At 32.6% G+C, this 22,064-nt stretch overlaps 1 protein-coding gene across 1 annotated transcript in view; it reads left to right on the top strand.

Annotated features, from left to right (window-relative positions):
- The first annotated feature begins 20,515 nt into the window (after window positions 1-20,515).
- Window positions 20,516-22,064, top strand: part of LOC117120763 (zinc finger protein 37-like) — a 10,553-nt gene continuing 9,004 nt past the window's right edge. Inside the window, exons 1-2 of the mRNA XM_033265846.1 lie at window positions 20,516-20,734; window positions 21,021-21,122. Of these exons, the coding sequence (XP_033121737.1) occupies window positions 20,644-20,734; window positions 21,021-21,122 (193 nt within the window). The 5' untranslated portion in view covers window positions 20,516-20,643. The remainder of the gene's footprint in view (window positions 20,735-21,020; window positions 21,123-22,064) is intronic.

The following is a 22,064-nucleotide window of genomic DNA, read 5'->3' as shown; positions in this document are numbered from 1 at the left end:
GACATCATTCTTTCAGATAGTCACTATTTTTATTGTTCATTGAAAAATAAACGTTTTTCAATAAATAGCAAAGAGTAAATTTTGTCATGTCTCCAAAATTTGATGAGGGTGGGAATGTGAAACAAGCCATTAATTTTATTTGGCCTAAATGCAAATTTGGTGATGACAAAATGACACATTGTCACTATAAGAATTTAGAACTGTTTGACTGAATTAAGAGTGTGCTTTAGGGAGCTATTGATTGCATGACGACGGTATAGCAGGACATAATGTCATCACTAAAGTCATCTGCACATGCAAGAACATTAAGTTCTCCTTAAATAAAGAGGGAAGGAGGAGGAGAAGAATGGGAAAGAGAATGTTTATCCAGTCCCCGACCGAGTTACATTTTCTCGCAATTCACATTGGTGGATCTGGGAGGGGGTCATGGGTCCTGACCCCTCCCTTGTGCAACAAAAACAAAGAAAAAAAGAATTCTAGACCTACCTTTTCAGGACCTGTGAGCTGATATTTTTTTTTTTTTTTTTCTGTTCAAATAATGGGAAAGCTCATTTCCCACCATCTAGGAATCAAAATTTTTCCGGGGGACCACCCTTTCTTTTTGGGATTTATCGATTCATGGAAAAAGAATACGCATGCAACTAATCATTTATTTATGTATGTATACACACATAAAATATAAAATGAGAAAAAATTACCTGACCGTTTTCAAGAAAGGGAAACCTTCAATTTTGAAGAACTTAAAAAGTCATTTAAAAGACATTTAAGAAGTCAGGATAACTCATTTCCTGCATTCTAAAAATTGAAATTTGAAGAACTTAAAAAAAATTAAAAGACACCTTAGAAGTCGAGAAAACTTATTTCCCTCCTTCTCGGGAAAACTCATTTCCCTCCTTCTAGGAATCAAAATTTTCCCGTGGGAGAACCCCCCTCCTTTTCTTTGGAGCTTATCGATCCGTTGAAAAAAGAATACGTATGCAACTACTCATTTTTTCATGTATGTATACACACATAAGGCCTATTTCTTGTAATGATAATAGGAAAAATTACCTGACCGTTTTCAAAAATGGAAAACCTTGAATTTTGAAGAACTTAAAAGTAATTAAGACACCTCAGAAGTCGGAAAAGCTCATTTTCCGCCATCTAGGAATCAAAATTTTCCCGGACCCCACTTTTCTTTAGGGGTTATTGATTCATTGAAAAAAGAATACGTATGCAACTACTAATTTTTTTCATTATTCTTTGTTTTTTTTATGTATGTATACACACATAACCGGCCAATTTACTGTAATAAGAATGAGAAAGTTTACCTGACCGTTTTCAAGAGGGGGAAAACCTTGAATTTTGAAGAACAATGTCATTAGACACCTAGCTCAAAAGTCGAGACAGGTCATTTCCTGCCATCTAGAAATCAACATTTTCCCGGGGGAGGACCCCCAGATCCCCTTTCATTTTTGGGAAAAATGTTGACCCCCATCCCCTAGGTTTGATTCCAGATTTGCATGATTCAAATTCCCATTCATCTTATAAGTGGCCCCCCCCCCACTTTGTAAAACGTTCCGCCGGCCCTGGAAAATACCGCAATTATACCGTAGCCACGCCGGCGCTATTGCTGGTGTAGACCCTTTCGCACAATTAGTAAAAATCCGGTATGAATACCGTATCCCGCCTGAAAGGGGTCCCGGACAAAAGGAGTATTTTGCGTCTGTGAACAAAGAGGGCGCAATTTTATATTGGCAACCCTGATCTGAAAAACAACTCTTCGCACGAAAAATATTTCGCACTTTGAGCTCTGATTTGTTATGCTTCAGTGCGTTAAACGCCGATGAACAGCTACGGTATTAATGCGGTATTTTGACTAGGTCCCGAAGAAGTCTAACCTAAGCCGGCATTTAGGCGTTTTACTCTTTCACATAGAATGCTGCCGTTTGCGAAAAATGGTATTAACCGTATTGCAGTTCTATGTGAAAGCAGCTTTAATTTCTTTTGCGTAGATCCTTAAATTGGCTGGTAACCAATTTAAGGATTTTTTAAAGTACAATATTTGTAAATCAGATGAAAACTACTTTCCTTTATCAGTTTCTCATTGGAAGTTAATAGTTTATTTCATCATTTCAAATGAGCAAACTTTTTTTACAAAGATGACAGATCGGCGCAACGGAAACATTGAAATTAAAACATAGAGATAAGATTACAATTAAAATGTGAATCAAGACAATATAGAATGTAAATGACCAGGGAATTAAAGTGAAATCCTTTAAAATAGTGCAAAAATGCCAACAATATTTATTACTAGTATTTACCTGTTTCCTCCATACTTTTTGACATGAACTCTACTTTTCACAGCTGTTTACTAAATACTTGCAATAAAACTTTTGTAGATTCACAAATTTCCACTAAAAGATTAAAAAATAAGTAGCTTTGTATTGTTTATTAGCCATTCAGACCCTATGTGTTACTACTGAGTGTCGGACAATTAAACTAAGCCAGAGGTGAACAGGGCTCCGAAGAATGGAGCCAAAATATCCAATACAGGGCAGCGGGTGAGTAATAAGTTTGTTCATTGTCACACGACTAACACTGAATTATGAGATTAGGACATTTATTAACATTATATTATAAATACTGATTATTATTATTATTACTAGTAATATATATGGTTGGAATGGCTAATAAACAATACAAAGCTACAATGTCAATAATAACCCTGAGAAAACTCAACAAATTTTGTAACAAGATGTAATATTGTCAGATTCAATAAATAAATGTTTAACACTTTCAACATTTACTGAACAGCTAAATAAACTACCTACCTAATACTGTTGCAATATCAAATTATGTTTGTGGTATGTATATATTTCAACAATGTTGTTTAGTGTAGATCTAGTTGATGTTAATTTAAACTATTTGATGCATACAGAGCAACAGAATACAAAGGCAACAAAAACCCGCCAAAGTAAATTGGATTAAATATTTAATATTTTTAAAATATATATTTTTATTTCAATATAAAATGACTAGAATTTGAATTCAATATACATTTAGTGTAATGATAACTTCAAAGTCAGTACACTGTAATAGTTCTTACATTACATTTATAATAATGGTTTGTTCACAAACCACTATAGTACATGATGACTTCACAATATATGATGTTTATATCTCAATAATGGTTTACTTTTTAATTATTACATATCAATATTTAGGCCAATAGTAATTATTTATAGATAAAGTAATCATAAGAGGCCATAGTTTATAAATAATTTGTTATACAAATTATGTAGTTAGTAATAAATATTCATTATTGCTCTAAAGCATAAATTCTAATCTATGGCCACTTGACACAAGATTTTTCCTTCTCAGTATGCTAGTATTACAATCTTAAATTATGTAATTAACTATACTACTTACCCTGGTAGTTTGTTCAATATTAGCATCAATTTCTACACTCCCCTCATTCTCTCTCTATTTTAGTTGCCTCTCAAGTATTGGACAAATGTTATTGTCACATCTTGGCTCACTTTCAGAAAAGTGACTGGTAACGTTGATTGCTATAAATAAAGAAAAAATAATTAATATTTAATTTAACAACCTGTTAGTTCCTACATTTGATTACCTGTGTTTGTATAATGTTGAAATAATTAAATTAAATGAAATAATCGATAAATAAAATTCTCAGATTTGCTCAACCAACTCCAGTTATTTAGATACAGTAATGTGCCATTTGTTTTCATCTTTTAAAATTTTTCGGACAATCAATCAATGTCACATTTATTTCACCAATGAAAAACAAGAAATACAATGGTGATTGACCAGTTTAGAAGCCTAGGCTTGTTTCAGATACAAGGACAAGCAAAAAAAAAAAGAAAACAAAAAAAACAAAGATGAAATAAAACAAACAAAACAAAAATAAAAGTACCTATTGATAATTTGAAATAACTTATATTTTTAGGAGTTTCTAAAAGTCATAAGAGTATTTGTTGTTTTTAGTCAATATTGTTCCATACATGCAGGCCATGGACACAAATTGAGAATTGCCTTTTAGGCAGCCTAACAAATAGTACGAAGCATATTACATTATCTTGTCCGATAGATGGACATTAACTGTGTACTGAAATAAATCATTAAACACTTTTACTAACAGTTCATGGGTATGTCCATACATAAAGCATTCTACTTGTACATGTACCTTATTTATCATAAATAGTGGCTCAGTATTTCACCTGTATGGTAATGATGTAATTATATGAATAATGCGTTTTTAGAGGTTATATATTTTGACAAGGTTTGTAGGATAGTCACTTCCCCAGATGATATTTCCATATTGGAGGTAAGGCAGAATTAAGGTATTGTGAAGAGCAAGTAAAATAGTTGTAGGAAAAAACTGTTTGACTCTGGCAATTACTCCTATTGACTTAGAGATTTTTCTTGCAACAAAGTCAATATGAATTTTCCAATTAATATGTTCATTTAAAATTATCTCCAAGAATTGAACTTCTTTCCATTGAACTCTTGCCTTACCATTGATTTTAGAACAATTGTCAATTTTAGGGCATTTTTTCTGATTAGGGGCGCAAAATCACATACTTAGTTTGGTAATATTTAACAATAGTTTGTTAATGCTGCTCCAATCAAATACCTTTACAAGTTCATGGTTTATGTCAGTTAACAGCTGATCAGGATTATCTATTCTCCTGATAGGAAAACAGTCGTATCATCAAGAAAAGAAACAGTTTTAAGTACATTACTATTAAACTAACTGAATATCGTTAACATAAATTAGAAACAGCAATGAGCCTAAAACTGACCCTTGTGGTACGCCACACGTTATGCTTGTGAGTGAGATTTGATTTGTATGCCATCGTAATGTTGGAGATAAGATCCACAATGACATAGATGTTGAATGGTTACACAAAACCCAAATTGATGTTCGTTTAGGATAGTGATTTATATAAGAATGATTATAATTTGGAACACATAATTTTTTTTAAAGATTGGAAGGTATAATGTTTGTTTTAAACCTCCATGGGATAATGAATATCTAACCGTCTTATGATGTTTATAAAGAAAGAAAAACAGGCTCAGCTTGCAATCATGCTGTTGACAAATAATTTGTTAGCAGACATAGTGGGAGATTCAAACTTTTTTTGTCGCATGTAGAGTTTTGCAACGTAAAATAAACAACCTAGCACATGAAAGAGCACCAGGCACATTATTTCAAATGTGGTCACTGTAAAAAGAAACTTATAAAATATTTTCATTAAAATATACTGTAGTCTTTAGTAACAGAATTGATTATGACAAAAAGCCCTTTTTTCACGCCCATTGTATTTCACACAAATACAACCTCAGATAGCAGATTCTATGGCAGTTTATATGACTATCAAACTCACATCGAAATATGATTATTAATATTATTATTCTGAACAATTAATCCTCAAGAGACAGGGTTTGGTTGATAATTTTTTATCTCCAGTACAAAGAGTTTAGCAATTCAGCTTTCTACACTGTATGCTAAAGCTTTACTTTGTTTAAAAAGGGAGGTTTGGTCAAACTAAAATTTTATATCAGACAATTATTGTCATAATTATCACACAATATGATACTATCGTCACTAAATCTAACAAAGTGTGCTGATAAGATTATCTACTTCGTCAGGTGATTTGTTCAAGTCAAAGTTCATACACCAACTGACTGTTGATATCTTTTAATGCTCAAAGTCATACTTGCACTGGAAAAGAAATTACCAAACAAGTGGTGTATCTATGAGATGCGTGGGGAGGGGGAGTAGCAAAAAAGACAACCAAACACAGAGGGAATCCTTCCATAGCTGTGTCCAAGTACAATTACATATTGCTTTTTTATACGTTAAAAAGGTAAAGGAAGGAGAATAACCCATAACGAGGATAACATGCTTTCTTCCATATTCTTTGGAATGAGTAAATATATAAATCATATATAGCCTTACGATGTTGTCTGGTTCCCGAATTTCAATACATAAGGTTAAGGCTCTTTGCATCTATATGTGCACATAGAGCATGATCCTTTGACACAAAGAACAATAGATTATTACTCAGTTGAAATATTATAAATTACATTCATTCAATCTGGTTTGTTTGGACTTAGATAAATATGGAAGATTGTGAACTAATAACAGATAAATAAGTCTTTATTTCTTAGTCACTTCAATTTATGGTTTTATTGTGAATTATTGCAAAATCCCTCTGCTAGGAAAATCAGATTTTACTGACTGATAGAAAGTGTAACTTGTATTGTAGCCATCTCATTAATAAAGTTTAAATGATTCTCATTATCCAATAAAGATGATATTAATGGCAACATGTCATAAAAATCTTTGATGAATCAGAAATTAGATACAGTAATATTAATATCAGCTTTCCTACAAAAAAGTTATTAAATTTGAGATAGTGGATCAGAAATAAAATGCAAATTTTAGAATGGACGTATCTATACATTTTTTCAGTTCCATCTGACAAATGCCAACTCCAGCATATCATTCGACAGAGTTGTCGAAAAGCAAGATTTGAACCTCATACAGTCCATTACATAATGTGCACTTTTACCACTTGGCTACACTTCACATGATACGCATGTTTAGTTAATATTACAGTCCTATAATACAATAACAACCAGCGGATTGAGCGAATTAACTATATACGTATAGATATGCCACAACTGGGCAAGGGCTTGTAATCTTAGATTATCTTGTTTCCAACGTTGTCAAAGGTATTAATAGAAACTTACTATCAGTGGCGTAGGTATGGGCAGTATTATAGCAACTGCAAAGCACTTTTAAGGGCCTGTTCAATCTGCCTTTAAAAATTATAATTAAAATGTTTCCTATTTAATTTTTAATATAATATAATGGTCAATTGTTGAGCACTTATACAGCACATAACATTTTGTCTAACTATGAACTTTCTGAATAACAGAAAAGTAAAAATAGAATAAATTGTTAAAACAAAACAAAAAACAGCCAGCAAGCCCCACAATAAAGCTTGTTCATAATTTAAGGAATTAGATTAGAGATCTGATTTTGCACTAGTGTAGGTTTTTTTTACTTGTTTTTATTTTATTTATATTTACATTATTTATTTGATTTATTTTGAAATATTTTAACTGACAGAATACAAAAGATGTGAATAAATGCCTGCTGATACTTGTGGGTTTATTACCACTTTTCTGTACAAGAAATATCTTGAATCTTGAACTGTAGACAATTGTTGTTGGACATCTTCGAGCATTAAAAATATGTAAATAATGGCAAACCCCCAACCATAACTCACATAGTTGACACTTCTCATCAAAGAGCCCAGCAGTTAATCTTGCACAAGGGCCTTTCATATCTACATCGCTGGTTACTAAAAAATATTTTCAATGAAAAATATATTGTAGTATGACAGTAATAAAAAATAGTTTAGCCAAATGATATTGAAATGGGATGATAAATAAAGTTTGTAGTGTAACCAACTTTTAAATTGTTTATAAAAGTACCACAGTAGAAATGTAGGTTTTTAATGTCTACAACCAGGCTCCGGAAGAAAATATTTTGATATGTTGTACAACTGATTTTCCAAGACACCAAAAGGGTATTTAATAAAAAACTTGGAAGCGGTTAATGAGATACAGGGAAAGTATAGTGGTAGGATTTTCAATGAAGTTTGTATGTAGTGTAGAAACTTTAAAAGAGTACTGGGCTGGGGTAATTAAAGGCTGGAAATGCATATCAATCCTTTGCAAGTGCTATCAAATAAATCATAAATAATTTCTGTATGATCTGGGCAAAGTTTAATATTCAATGAAACCTGCAGTAAACACAAGCTATTTATGTTTCAGAAATTTTGAACTTTTACTTACCCTTCTATTCCTATTTCTAAACTGTTCAATAAAGTCTGTACAGCATAATTTCTATATACTTCATAAAGGTGTCTAACTTGAAATGAAACTGGTGGCCTTCAAATGGAGTATTTAGTGAGCAGTAAATATACCCACTAAAATCAAAGTCTACCTGATACAGTAAGTCCACATTGTAAAAACCATATTAGGTAAATATTCCGAGTGATTATTTTATTGTATTTAAGTAATTAAACTTTGACATGCTGACTCATATATCGAAGTTCTAAACTTTCCTGAATAATAACATATTTATTTATTACTTTTTTTACAATTTAATGCAAACTTAAACCTAACTAGAAATTGCAAATTGCAAGTGAAGTGCTGCGAAATACAACTGCATATAAATGTTCTTCGAACAAAATTATTTATGCGAGTCAAGTGAAAATAATGAATAATAAAAATATAACAAATAATATGAGACACGATCCATTGTCTATATTAGAACACTTTTCATTGGGTAACAAAGTCGTAATTTTTCATTTTTGTCAAAAAGTGTCTATAGTGGTGAATTATGGTTTAGGTTTTTTTTTAATAAAGTTTCCAAAATTTCTATGTATGTGGAAAATATAGTTGATTACCAAAGGTTACAATTTTTATTTTGAAGACTGCATGGTCTAGGAAGTGTACATTTTTTTATGGGGCAAGTTTCCAAGGGCGGGTTTTCTAGGGGCAAGTTGATTGCCAAAGAGTGTTGCCAAAGTGCGAGCCAGCATGTTATTTGATCACAAGTGCGAGACATCGCAAGTGTGAGCCAGCGAGCCATGATGTCACGACAATAGATACAAGACATTACTCGAGTTGTGCGAGGTATCGGCTGAGATTTGTGGAGTACAATTAAAAAAACAACTATAGATCTAATAATTAATTATTGTGATGTTAAATAGACAATGTTAGCTTTCAAGGAGCGACGTTGTTTTTCATTGGGACCTTCGTCCCTTCAAGGCTAGGCCTATACCATCCTAGCTAGTCTAGGCATAGAGTAGGATAAGGCTAGCGCGACAAGCGGATGTTGGTACGTGTTGGTTAGTATACAAACGTCGCCTAAAGTAATTGATTTTACCCGGCAGAACGAAAGAAGGAAACTCCGCTTTTCAGTCGTCTTAGTCCCTTGTTTTTTGACAAACAATGACCTTTCAGAGGTCAAATTGCTCTCAAGAATATGAATTGGCTACTTCGCAGCAATAAGGTTTTTGAGCACTTATACAGCACATAACTTTTATCTAACTATGAACTTTCTGAACAACAGAAAAGTAAAAAAAACAATAAATTTACTTTGTTTAAAAAGGGAGGCTTGGTCAAACTAAAATTTTATATCAGACAATTATTGTCATAATTATCACATAATATGATACTATCGTCACTAAAAATAACAAAGTGTGCTGATAAGATTATCTACATCGTCAGGTGATTTGTTCAAGTCAAAGTTCATACACCAACTGACTGTTGATATCTTATAATGCTCAAAGTCACACTGGCACTGGTAAAGAAATTACCAAACAAGTGGTGTATCTATGAGATGCGTGGGGAGGGAGAGTAGCAAAAAAGACAACCAAACACAGCGGGAATCCTTCCATAGCTGTGTACAAGTACAATTGCATATTGTTTTTTTATACGTTAAAAAGGTAAAGGGAGGAGAATAACCCATAACAAGGATAACATGCTTTCTTCCATATTCTTTGGAAAGAGTAAATATATAAATCATATATAGCTCTTACGATGTTGTCTGGTTCCCGAATTTCAATACATAAGGTTAAGGCTCTTTCCATCTCTATGTGCACATAGAGCATGATCCTTTGACACAAAGAACAATAGATTGTTACTCAGTTGAAATATTATAAATTACATTCATTCAATCTGGTTTGTTTGGACTTTAGATAAATATGGAAGATTGTGAACTAATAACAGATAAATAAGTCTTTATTTCTTAGTCACTTCAATTTATGGTTTTATTGTGAATTATTGCAAAATCCCTCTGCTAGGAAAATCAGATTTTACTGACTGATAGAAAGTGTAACTTGTATTGTAGCCATCTCATTAATAAAGTTTAAATGATTCTCATTATCCAATAAAGATGATATTAATGGCAACATGTCATAAAAATCTTTGATGAATCAGAAATTAGATACAGTAATATTAATATCAGCTTTCCTACAAAAAAGTTATTAAATTTGAGATAGTGGATCAGAAATAAAATGCAAATTTTAGAATGGACGTATCTATACATTTTTTCAGTTCCATCTGACAAATGCCAACTCCAGCATATCATTCGACAGAGTTGTCGAAAAGCGAGATTCGAACCTCATACAGTCCATTACATAATGTGCACTTTTACCACTTGGCTACACCTCACATGATACATATGTTTAGTTAATATTACACTCCTATAATACAATAACAACCAGCGGATTGAGCGAATTAACTATATATGTATAGATATGCCACAACTGGGCAAGGGTTTGTAATCTTAGATTATCTTGTTTCCAACGTGGTCAAAGGTATTAATAGAAACTTACTATCAGTGGCGTAGGTATGGGCAGTATTATAGCAAATGCAAAGCACTTTTAAGGGCCTGTTCAATCTGCCTTTAAAAATTATAATTAAAATGTTTCCTATTTAATTTTTAATATAATATAATGGTCAATTGTTGAGCACTTATACAGCACATAACATTTTGTCTAACTATGAACTTTCTGAATAACAGAAAAGTAAAAATAGAATAAATTGTTGAAACAAAAAAAACAAAAAAAAAAAAAAGCCAGCAAGCCCCACAATAAAGCTTGTTCATAATTTAAGGAAGTAGATTAGAGATCTGATTTTGCACTAGTGTTTTTTTTTACTTGTTTTTATTTTATTTATATTTACCTTATTTATTTGATTTATTTTTAAATATTTTAACTGACAGAATACAAAAGATGTGAATAAATGCCTTCTGATACTTGTGGGTTTATTATCACTTTTCTGTACAAGAAATATCATGAATCATATAAACTGTAGACAATTGTTGTTGGACATCTTCGAGCATTAAAAATATGTAAATAATGGCAAACCCCCAACCATAACTCACATAGTTGACACTTCTCATCAAAGAGCCCAGCAGTTAATCTTGCACAAGGACCTTTCATATCTACATCGCTGGTTACTAAAAAATATTTTCAATGAAAAATATATTGTAGTATGACAGTAATAAAAAATAGTTTAACCAAATGATATTGAAATGGGATGATAAATAAAGTTTGTAGTGTAACCAACTTTTAAATTGTTTATAAAAGTACCACAGTAGAAAGGTAGATTTTTAATGTCTACAACCAGGCTCCGGAAGAAAATATTTTGATATGTTGTACAACTGATTTTCCAAGACACCAAAAGGGTATTTAATGAAAAACTTGGAAGTGGTTAATGAGATACAGACTTAGGGAAAGTATAGTGGTAGGATTTTCAATGAAGTTTGTATGTAGTGTACAAACTTTAAAAGAGTACTGGGCTGGGTTAATTAAAGGCTGGAAATGCATATCAATCCTTAGCAAGTGCTATCAAATAAATCATAAAAATAATAATTTCTGTATGATCTGGGCAAAGTTTAATATTCAATGAAACCTGCAGTAAACACAAGCTATTTATTTTTCAGAAATTTTGAGCTTTTACTTAACCTTCTATTCCTATTTCTAAACTGTTCAATAAAGTCTGTACAGCATAATTCTTATATACTTCATAAAGGCGTCTTGAAATGAAACTGGTGGCCTTCAAATGGAGTATTTAGTGAGCAGTAAATACACCCACTAAAATCAAAGTCTACCTGATACAGTAAGTCCACATTGTAAAAACCATATTAGGTAAATATTCTGAGTGATTATTTTATTGTATTTAAGTAATTAAACTTTGACATGCTGACTCATATATCAAAGTTCTAAGCTTTCCTGAATAATAACATATTTATTTATTACTTTTTTTACAATTTAATGAAAACTTAAATATAACTAGAAATTGAAGTGAAGTGCTGCGAAGTACAACTGCATATAAATGTTCTTCGAACAAAATTATTTATGTGAGTCAAGTGAAAATAATGAATAATAAAAATATAACAAATAATATGAGACACGATCCATTGTCTATATTAGAACACTTTTCATTGGCTAACAAAAGTCATAATTTTTCATTTTTGTCAAAAAGTGTCTATAGTGGTGAATTATGGTTTAGGTTTTTTTTAAATAAAGTTTCAAAAATTACCAAAGGTTACAATTTTTATTTTGAAGACTGGATGGTCCAAGGGCGGGTTTTCTAGGGGCGAGTTGATTGCCAAAGAGTGTTGCCAAAGTGCGAGCCAGCGTGTTATTTGATCAAGTGCAAGACATCGCAAGTGTGAGCCAGCGAGCCATGACATTAGATACGAGACGTTACTCGAGTTGTGCGAGGTATCGCCTGAGATTTGTGGAGTACAATTCAAAAAAACAGCTTTGTTGCAAGCAATAATTATTATCTGTGCATAACTAATTGGTTTTAGACTTTTAATTAATAAATTGAGAGATACAATATGATATGATACAATAACAATTTAATTGCAATCTATATAAAAAAACAAAAATTGAAATTGTCTATAATTAATAGTACTACAACACAGCATTTAGATTATACATAAAAACATTTAGATTAAACATAAAAACATTTAGATTAAACATAAAAACATTTAGATTAAACATAAAAACAATGTTCGTCTGGACTGTGCAGGGAGTGCTTACCAGCCATGAACAACCTGATATTGATATTGAAGTTTTTTTTGTTCTGTTTGTATTACATTTGTGTAGAGTGAATTCAGTAGTTTGTCCTCAATGTGTGACAAACTTTAAAATGGTTTTGAATAAAATGATAATCAAGTTTGGTAATGTTCACAACCTGAGAGTTTGTGAAACTACTGCAGTGGGTAGATTTAAATAAAGTTGAGAGTGTTAAATACAAACTTTAAAAATATTATGAAATACTGGGCTATGGAAATTTGTATAAATACAAACTTTAAAAATGTGCTATGAAAATTTGTATAAATCCTCAGCATAGTGCTATAATATAATATTCTGTATGATCAGGGGGAAGTCTATTTGATGAACCTGAAACACAAGCTTCTAATATTTTTTGCCTTTACTTACCCTTACTCCTATTGATAACTGTAGGATAAAATCTGTACAGCGTGATTCTTAGATACTCTGGTAATTGTGTCTGATTTTATGAAACTGTTTGACTTCAAATGGGTACACCAACTCAAATCAAAGTCCACATGATAAGTCCTGGTCCACATTGTAAAAACCATATTAGGTAAATATTCTGAGTGATTACTTTATTGTATTTAAGTAATTAAACTTTGACATCCTGACTCACATATCAAAGTTCTAAACTTTCCTGAATAATAACATATATATTTATTACCTTTTTTACAATAATAATGAAAATTTAAATATATTAAGGTATTTTAAAAAACCTTAAAAGGTTTTAATTTATATTTTAAAGAAGGAAAGAGGAATTGGATGGGTTGGGACTTTCCAAAAATACAGTTGAAATAGCTTGGTGGTCAAAGATGCTTGTTTTCAATCCCTGGGCTCTGGGTTTACATCCTGTCACTGCAAGGGTTACCCCCCTCCCACCCCATGTCTAAAACAAGTTCCACTACCTAATTACAGAATTAGATTCTAAAGAATTTTTCCTCCCTGTTTGGCAAGTTTTTGTACTTGCTGTTGCATGTGTGTAAAAGGAAGAAAAGTCCATTCTTTCATTTTTCACTTGAGACATTATTGCATGAACATTTATAAAAGATTAAAAAATGTGTGACCTGATTTACTAATTTATTTAGCATTTATCCCAAAAAGGTAAAGTAAAATGCAAAAAGTAAATTATGTAATATCAGTAACCATTATAGCTATATACACAACAAACAACATTATTGTTTAGTGTGTTTATAAATGTAATAATATAACTTTTTTTTCCATAAATGTTGAAATTGTATGCATGTCATTTAATTACGTAAAAAATAGAAAACAAATACAAAACTTCTAAACAGAACACTTCAGGCCCATATAAATTTATACTTCCTTAAGTTAAAAGGAAGTACTGTACACTCTTTAGAATGTTAATATTTTAAATAAATACTGTATGGGTAGCATGTGTAGATAATTAGTTGGAATTTAATGAATTATCACTTCCATATCTAAATTTCAAGGAATCAGTTTTTAAGCACGTACCAACACGGAAGTATATGTTTTATGTTGTTTGGTAAACAGTCTTAAATATTATGGTCTAAAATTTATATTATGGCCAATACTTTCATATTGACCCGTACCAACTGTGATCTTGAGGCAGCAGTTGGTATTTGCATATCAAATGTGACGAAATCACATGAAAAATGCCAACACCCATAAACTGTGTAGGTAATAATGTAGATATTTTTTGCTTAGTTTACTAAGTCAAAAAAATTACCCATAAAACCAAGGTTTTAAAAGCAGGTCATTTTTATTATGTTTATGATTTAACTCCTATCTCATACAATCAACGACAGTTACAGTTAGTCCCAGATTTAGCGTAAAAAGAAACTGTTCCTATACAAAAAAATAACCAAATGCAAAAATAAGATTATTATGATTATATTTTATATGGATTACACATTACTGCTCCACGACCACCAACACTAAAACTTTATAGGATTCTACCATCAAGTAGTCATTTATATACTGTAATTATATTGGTCACATGGTTTTACTATCACTGAGAGATCACTAGCATACTTTGACAACTATGTTTCAATTCTGCTTCACTGATTTTAGGTTGTGGTTCCTTTGTGTTCAATTGTTGTCGTTAATTATTTTTTAGTTACTGACCAGTACCAATTGCAGTCTTTCTATATTATAGCATTAGGTATTTCCAGTATGTGACGAAATCATATGCAAAATACTAACACCCATAAAGTGTTTGTTGAAATATTCTCTAGCAATGTTTTTGCTTATTTTGAAATAGTGTTCTTCAGACATACGATTACCAATTTAAAACATTGTGAAAATGATGTTCCATGCTCTTATATGATGGTGGCTTCCATCTCATATGAACAGAAACATAATTAGATTTACTCTTTTTATTTTTTAAATTGTGAGGATGGGAATTTTTTTTTTTTTTTTTTTTTGGAACAACAGAATATTGTTGTTTTTTATATATATTTTAATCGATGAATGAGAAACTGTTTATATTTGGCAAGACATATTAGATTATAAAAACTGGTATAATTTTATAGTTTTTTTAAGAAAATGTATGTATTTCCAGTCACAAATTTGCATTGTTTTTAATGACTGTTAAAATAAATGAAAATTAAAATTCCCGCATAAATATTTCCCAAAGGGAGTGATAATCTAACATATTTTTTCATGTGCCCTAATGAACAGTAGTCTCAGTAGTAGCAGCGGTGGTGCCAGAAATTTGCTGACATTCGGACAAGGGGTCCGAAGCAAGGCGGCTCGGACTAATAAAAAAAATCCTGGTTATGGTTCATAGGGAGAGATTAATTTGGTCCCAAGTGTGCTTTTAGACCACAATAGGGATTGGCAATCAATATAGCATTATTTGGATAGGCAAATTATTTTTTTTTCCCCATTTTTGGGTTGTCGGACGACAGGGCCTGGGCAGAGGCATATCTAGAAGTCTTGAAATTGGAGGGCTGATGGGGGAGGGGGACGCAAGGGTAAAGGGGGCTCGATGATCAATTGAAGGGCGCCAGTTCGCAAAATATGGTGATTTTAGGTGATTTTTAACTACTTGACCGTGATCTTTTTGAAGAGAGCAACTGGGGGAGGCGTGCGCCCCCGCGGCCTCCGCTATATGAGGCATGTTGTGGCGAAATGGTAAAGTTGTTGCACAGTCCAGTATTGAGTAAATGAGCTATAAAATATGGGAGCTCAAAAAATTGCTAAAAAATCCAAATTTGTTTTTTACTATAGGTCAACAGTTTAATGTCTTATAAAATCATGTCTCAAAGTATTAGTTCTGGAAGTGGTTAAAAAATTGTTTATTTAACGTTATTTTTCATAGTTCATTATATTAAACAATGTATGCACAAATACCTTTGAAAGGCAATTACTCAAAATCCTGTTTATCTTGACTCTAAGAGTACTGTACTTTCACTTTCCAATAACTTTGGTTTGTCCAATTTGAATGAATGACCCCTCATTTTAAAGATCACATACTCAGGTATTTGAAAATACCAAAAAGTTGAATTTCAATTTTTGCTACAACTTAGCCATTTTGCCACAACATGCCTCATATACGCCACTAGGCACAAGGGGTGGGAGGGGTGGCCAGATCTGTCCGACGGGGGTAAATTCTCCTGGCCGGCTGGGGGAGGGGCATCCTGTTAGTAGGATATTTCAAGTAGATAAAGAGGTGAGCAGCGGCACCACCCAGGTTAGCACTGTAAATACTGCCTCGCCTAGCCTGTGCCCTGGCCTGCGATCTATGAATCATAGTATTAACAAAAACAAATGCGTACTTACTAGAAAAATAATGCGTCTATAATTATGCTGCAGATAACGTCATAAAAATAGGACCAGATGATCTCTTTTTTAGAATCGCCTACGATTGCTGAGACTACACACACAGTCTGTTTGTGTACACCGAAAATTTACTGTCTTTGTAAGCGTGCAGGCTCTTGAGTTATTACCAAAGATCTTTATCAGGATCTTGGGTGAACCAAAACTTTTGGTGTGAACTTCCTGGGAAGAGAGGGCGACACACAAGTAATTGTGAACATCATACTATCCTAGCTCTATGATCCTTGTCACAAAATTAATTTAAATTCATTGGAATGAGAACATCATTAATTAGCAATTCATGTCACCAGTAATTAAATGATGATGAAGTTTTGCATGATTAACAATTAAAACAAATCATGTAAAAATATTTATGTTTGTTAATAAAATTTAGACTTTTAAATAAGTTACAGCTTTCTAAAAATTTGAATCGAACCTCACTCCCAAGTCCTTCTCCGATTTAACAAATTCAAGTTCCCCGCACCATTATAAAATATGACAAATTAATTTGCATTTGTACCGAAATGAATTACTTTATATTTAATTTTCCCTGCGTAGACGAGCGAGTGTGAAATATATATTAATTGAAGAAGGAGATGATAGCTGCCCTCTATAATATGTGAAGACCTCAAATTTTATGGATTTTTCCCATATCGATTCCTAAGTTTGAAAACAAGGTTTTACGTAGATTATATTACTTTCTACACCCATGCTCTAGATATACCTCCCTCATTCGAAATATAACAGAAATAAGACAAGTATATATTATTTATGAGCACGCTTAATATAAACACACTGTCACATTGCTCTTGTAATTACCTGCCAGTAGAATAAATGAATCTTTGATTAAAATTGCCATTCGTCATACAAAATAAATACAGTATACAACTAGGAATAGTATATCAAAACGAGATGTCCCACAAATACAGGCTTTGCATTCATTTTGAGCAATCAACATTCCACCAGCATCTGAGTTGCCTGTTCCATCGTCGTGGTACAAAATTATATTCACTAACATTAATTTTCTATATAGAGCAAGGTATTAACTTTTAATTGAATATTAGAGCAATTAAATATTTTCTGTTCTTTGACCTTCATTTAATGTATGTACAATCTCGGAATTCTTCAAGAATCTCTTCAAGGTGGCTTTTTTTTAACTTTACTACATTTGCAAACCAATATGAGAGTTTCTACGAGATGGGCTTCTTCTCCAGGTTAAGTCCACTGTGCTTCTCTAATATTTTATTTTTATTTCGATTTGTAGCTTTCCGAAAAACTGTGTTCAATTGTCAACTTAAAGCAAACAAATGAAAATACAATACATTTTCCATTCACTATTATATATGTATCATCCCTGTCAATTGCAATATTAAAAAGTACAATAAACAAGAAAATGTTTTTCGTAGTCCCAATTGGATTGGATTGGATTTTCGCACTCACAGAAATTTATATTCCAGTCTATGAAATCAATGCTTCAAGCAAATTAGAATAATTTAATCTTATGCCTTTTGGCAGAACAGATACATTAATATAATATTTATCATATTGACTTTAAATTTAGCCATAGCCATATTAAAAATTGTATTACATAAGACATATGAGGACGTAGGCCTACTGCAAGAGTTCAGTATGAAACAACTAAATACAAAAGTAATAAAACTACATCCAATACATAACTTTATAGTAATGTATCAGTTACTGCAAAATTTATTGCAATCATATTATAAAAGAAATAATTGTTTTCTCTCATTTGTAAATATGAGACTTAAAACATTGTATGTAGTACTGTACTCAAATTAACCTATTTATTATAACTCTATGCAAAGAGATACTCTTTGCTCTATGGCAGCGCTTGGCCTATATCTATTTGCCGCCCTCTACAATTACAAAATGGCGCCCCACATGATGAAATTCACGTGCACTGCTTAGGCTATACACTGAACGACTCCCCGGTATACTAGGTAACATTAGGCCCTAGCTTAGACCCAGTTACTTTTTAATTTGTGGTAAGTACGCATTCATCAATTGGTTGGGACAGTTGTCTATGTAGAACCTTTTGGTAGGCTTATGTTACATGTATGGAGTAGGCCTATCTTGAACCGGCCACCTAGGGCCTAGCCCTAGTCTAACTAGAGGGCCTGGCCTGGGCCCCATGTGCCTAGGTTAGCCTAGCGAGGCCTAGATTAATGGATGGTAGGCCCTATCTAGCTATAGTAGGATAGGAATGTCTTTCACATGGGCCTAGGCAAACAATTATTAGTTTCACTCTTTTTAAAAAAAAAGATTGATGAGGGCAGGAGGTTTTTTTTTGCATGCATAGTTGCCAATTTTAACCAACAAATTCTGTGAGAACACTATAAGCAAAGCGCCACTTAGGGGTGGGGGGGGGCGGGCCGGGGAGAAGTCCCTCGAATTAAGCTCGCGCAATCATGGATGAAAAAAATCGAACTTGTTGTCTTGTCAGAAACTGTAAAGAATGCACAAAATCAAATTCTGAAAATATGGATATAAAGGTCATATTTGATTGCTACATTAAGCAAAATTAGTTAACTTAAATAGTGTAAATCAATGTTAACAGAATTGTGAGATTAACATTTGACCGATATTGATAATCGGAATTTATAATTTCTTTTTGCTAACTTGTAAGGGACACCTTTTTAATGACAAATGTACATAATGACTTTAATAGTAATTGCATTAAGCTGGGTGCTGACTGCGTCATACAATCATAGGCTGATTGTCACTGACAAGATTGTCACTGACAAGATTGTCACTGACTTAGTGACAGTGTAAACAGGTAAAAGTGGTCTCTTGTACGCACGTCTCGGGTGACAAACATTGGACACAGCTGGTCAGTGCCTGGCTTTAAGTAGTTGATGGTGGTGGTTGCTGTTTTAAGCCATAAGGTTATGTTACTTTCAATATGGTATTAGAGTTTTTTATGTGAACTCTGATTGAAGGTTATCTGTAACATAAACTCTACACTTTGGTTACTGTAATTTGTACAGATTGTTGGACTATGGCTCAAGGATTTAAAGACTACTGTGTGTGTGAACATGAACAGAATACGAATAAGATGAAAGAGAATTATGAAATCAAGTTGGAAAGAGGTTAGTTGATTTTTAGTGGTATAATTTAAAGCAGGTTGGTGCTGCTGTTAAACAGCTCTTAATAATAATATTAATATTACATGTTATTATACTAATATTTACACAGTACATAATACATAATTGACATTTTTCACCAACATACTTGCACAGAAACATGCATGCAGTGAAAAACAGTTAATTATATGCAAGCTCATGACACTTGAACTAGAGATGTGTAATGAACAGATAAAACTGTATTTATTGTAAGAGATTTTATAACATTTTGTATACCTCTTTGATTTTCCATTTCACATGGGCCTAGCCTAGGCAAACAATTATTAGTTTCACTCTTTTTTTGAAAAAAGTTTGATGAGGCCAGGAGGTTTTTTTTGCATGCATAGTTGCCAATTTTAACCAACAAATTCTGTGAGAACACTATAAGCAAAGCGCCACTTAGGGGTGGGGGGGGGGCCGGGCCGAGGAGAAGTTCCTCGAATTAAGCTCGCGCAATCATGGATGAAAAAAATCGAACTTGTTGTCTTGTCAGAAACTGTAAAGAATGCACAAAATCAAATTCTGAAAATATGGATTATAAAGGTCATATTTGATTGCCACATTAAGCAAAATTAGTTAACTTAAATAGTGTAAATCAATGTTAACAGAATTGTGAGATTAACATTTGACCGGTATTGATAATCGTAATTTATAATTTCTTTTTGCTAACTTGTAAGGGACACCTTTTTAATGACAGATGTACATAATGACTTTAATAGTAATTGCATTAAGCTGGGTGCTGACTGCGTCATACAATCATAGGCTGATTGTCACTGACAAGATTGTCACTGCCTTAGTGACAGTGTGAACAGGTAAAAGTGGTCTCTTGTACGCACGTCTCGGGTGACAAACATTGGACACAGCTGGTCAGTGCCTGGCTTTAAGTAGTTGATGGTGGTGGTTGCTGTTTTAAGCCATAAGGTTATGTTACTTTCAATATGGTATTAGTGTTTTCTATGTGAACTCTGATTGAAGGTTATCTGTAACATAAACTCTACACTTTGGTTACTGTAATTTGTACAGATTGTTGGACTATGGCTCAAGGATTTAAAGACTACTGTGTGTGTGAACATGAACAGAATACGAATAAGATGAAAGAGAATTATGAAATCAAGTTGGAAAGAGGTTAGTTGATTTTTAGTGGTATAATTTAAAGCAGGTGGGTGCTGATGTTAAACAGCTCTTAATAATAATATTAATATTACATGTTAATATACTAATATTTACACAGTACATAATACATAATTGACATTTTTCACCAACATACTTGCACAGAAACCTGCATGCAGTGAAAAACAGTTAATTATATGCAAGCTCATGACACTTGAACTAGAGATGTGTAATGAACAGATAAAACTGTATTTATTGTAAGAGATTTTATAACATTTTGTATACCTCTTTGATTTTCCAGACTGTGAGCCTATGGATAAAGAAAACGAGGCCGTTGTCATATCAGAAACTGAAAAGAATACACAAACTATTGGACCAAATTCTGAAAATATGGTTGAAAGAGGTTAGATTATTTGATTTCTATAGGCAAACGTAATTAACTTAAACAGTCAATAGTACAAATCAAATGTCAATTCATACCTGCCAACCGTCCTGATTTAATAGGCATCGTCCTGATTTCCAATGTCAAAAACACCAAAAAATCAGGACGTACCTATTTTTAGAATTTAAAAAAAAAAAATCTGATGTCAAAAACACCAAAAAATCAGGACGTCCCTATTTTTAGAGTCTTTACGCTGTAAATCAACGATCTGATCAGCCAACTGGGTGGGTCTTTTCAGGGACGACTGCGGTGCTGTCTATTTCCAGCCGCAGTTAGCAAGCTGTTTATTTTTAGCGACAGTAAACAACAAAAGAATTTACAAGGATGGGCTTTGTATTTAACTTTACGGCAGAATTCGGAGACAATTCCTTTATTTTTTGTGAGCATTTGTTAAATTTACCGGCCTAGGCCTGCTTACCCAATTTAAACCCTGGGACTTTACCCGTGGATATTCTTGTACGCGAAGTTGGGATTATACACGGGGAAGTATGATAATATTTCAGAAAGTTTCCTCTATTATTGAAGAAATAACAAGACCAAGCATCAAGCTGGCATGACAACAAAAACTGTAAGTGCTTTTTTAAAGGCACACAAGCTGGAAATTTTGAATACAGATATTAAGTGTCATTTGTCTAAATAATGACGTTATAAGATCAGCGAAACAAGCACAATACCGTGCCCTTCATGGTGAAGTCTGTAGGCCTACTGATTAAAATGTAACTTAAATATCTGTGTTGGTTGTTAGGTAAATAAACAGTAGGTCTACTGTTAAGAAATTAAGTAATTCTTGTTTTTTATTTAAAGCAACTGTACTGGAATTAGGATATATAATTACCATCTTAAAATTGTTTGGGGTGGGGGTGTGGCACCAAAGAATGGCATCCCTATTTTTGATATTTGAAT

This window comes from Anneissia japonica, unplaced genomic scaffold, assembly GCF_011630105.1.
Source record: "Anneissia japonica isolate Jap-2015-1 unplaced genomic scaffold, ASM1163010v1 scaffold69_len1423075_cov170, whole genome shotgun sequence".
Classification (NCBI taxonomy): Eukaryota; Metazoa; Echinodermata; class Crinoidea; order Comatulida; family Comatulidae; genus Anneissia; species Anneissia japonica.
Note: the sequence above shows the minus strand (reverse complement) of the source record. Positions and strands in the feature narration are given on the sequence as shown.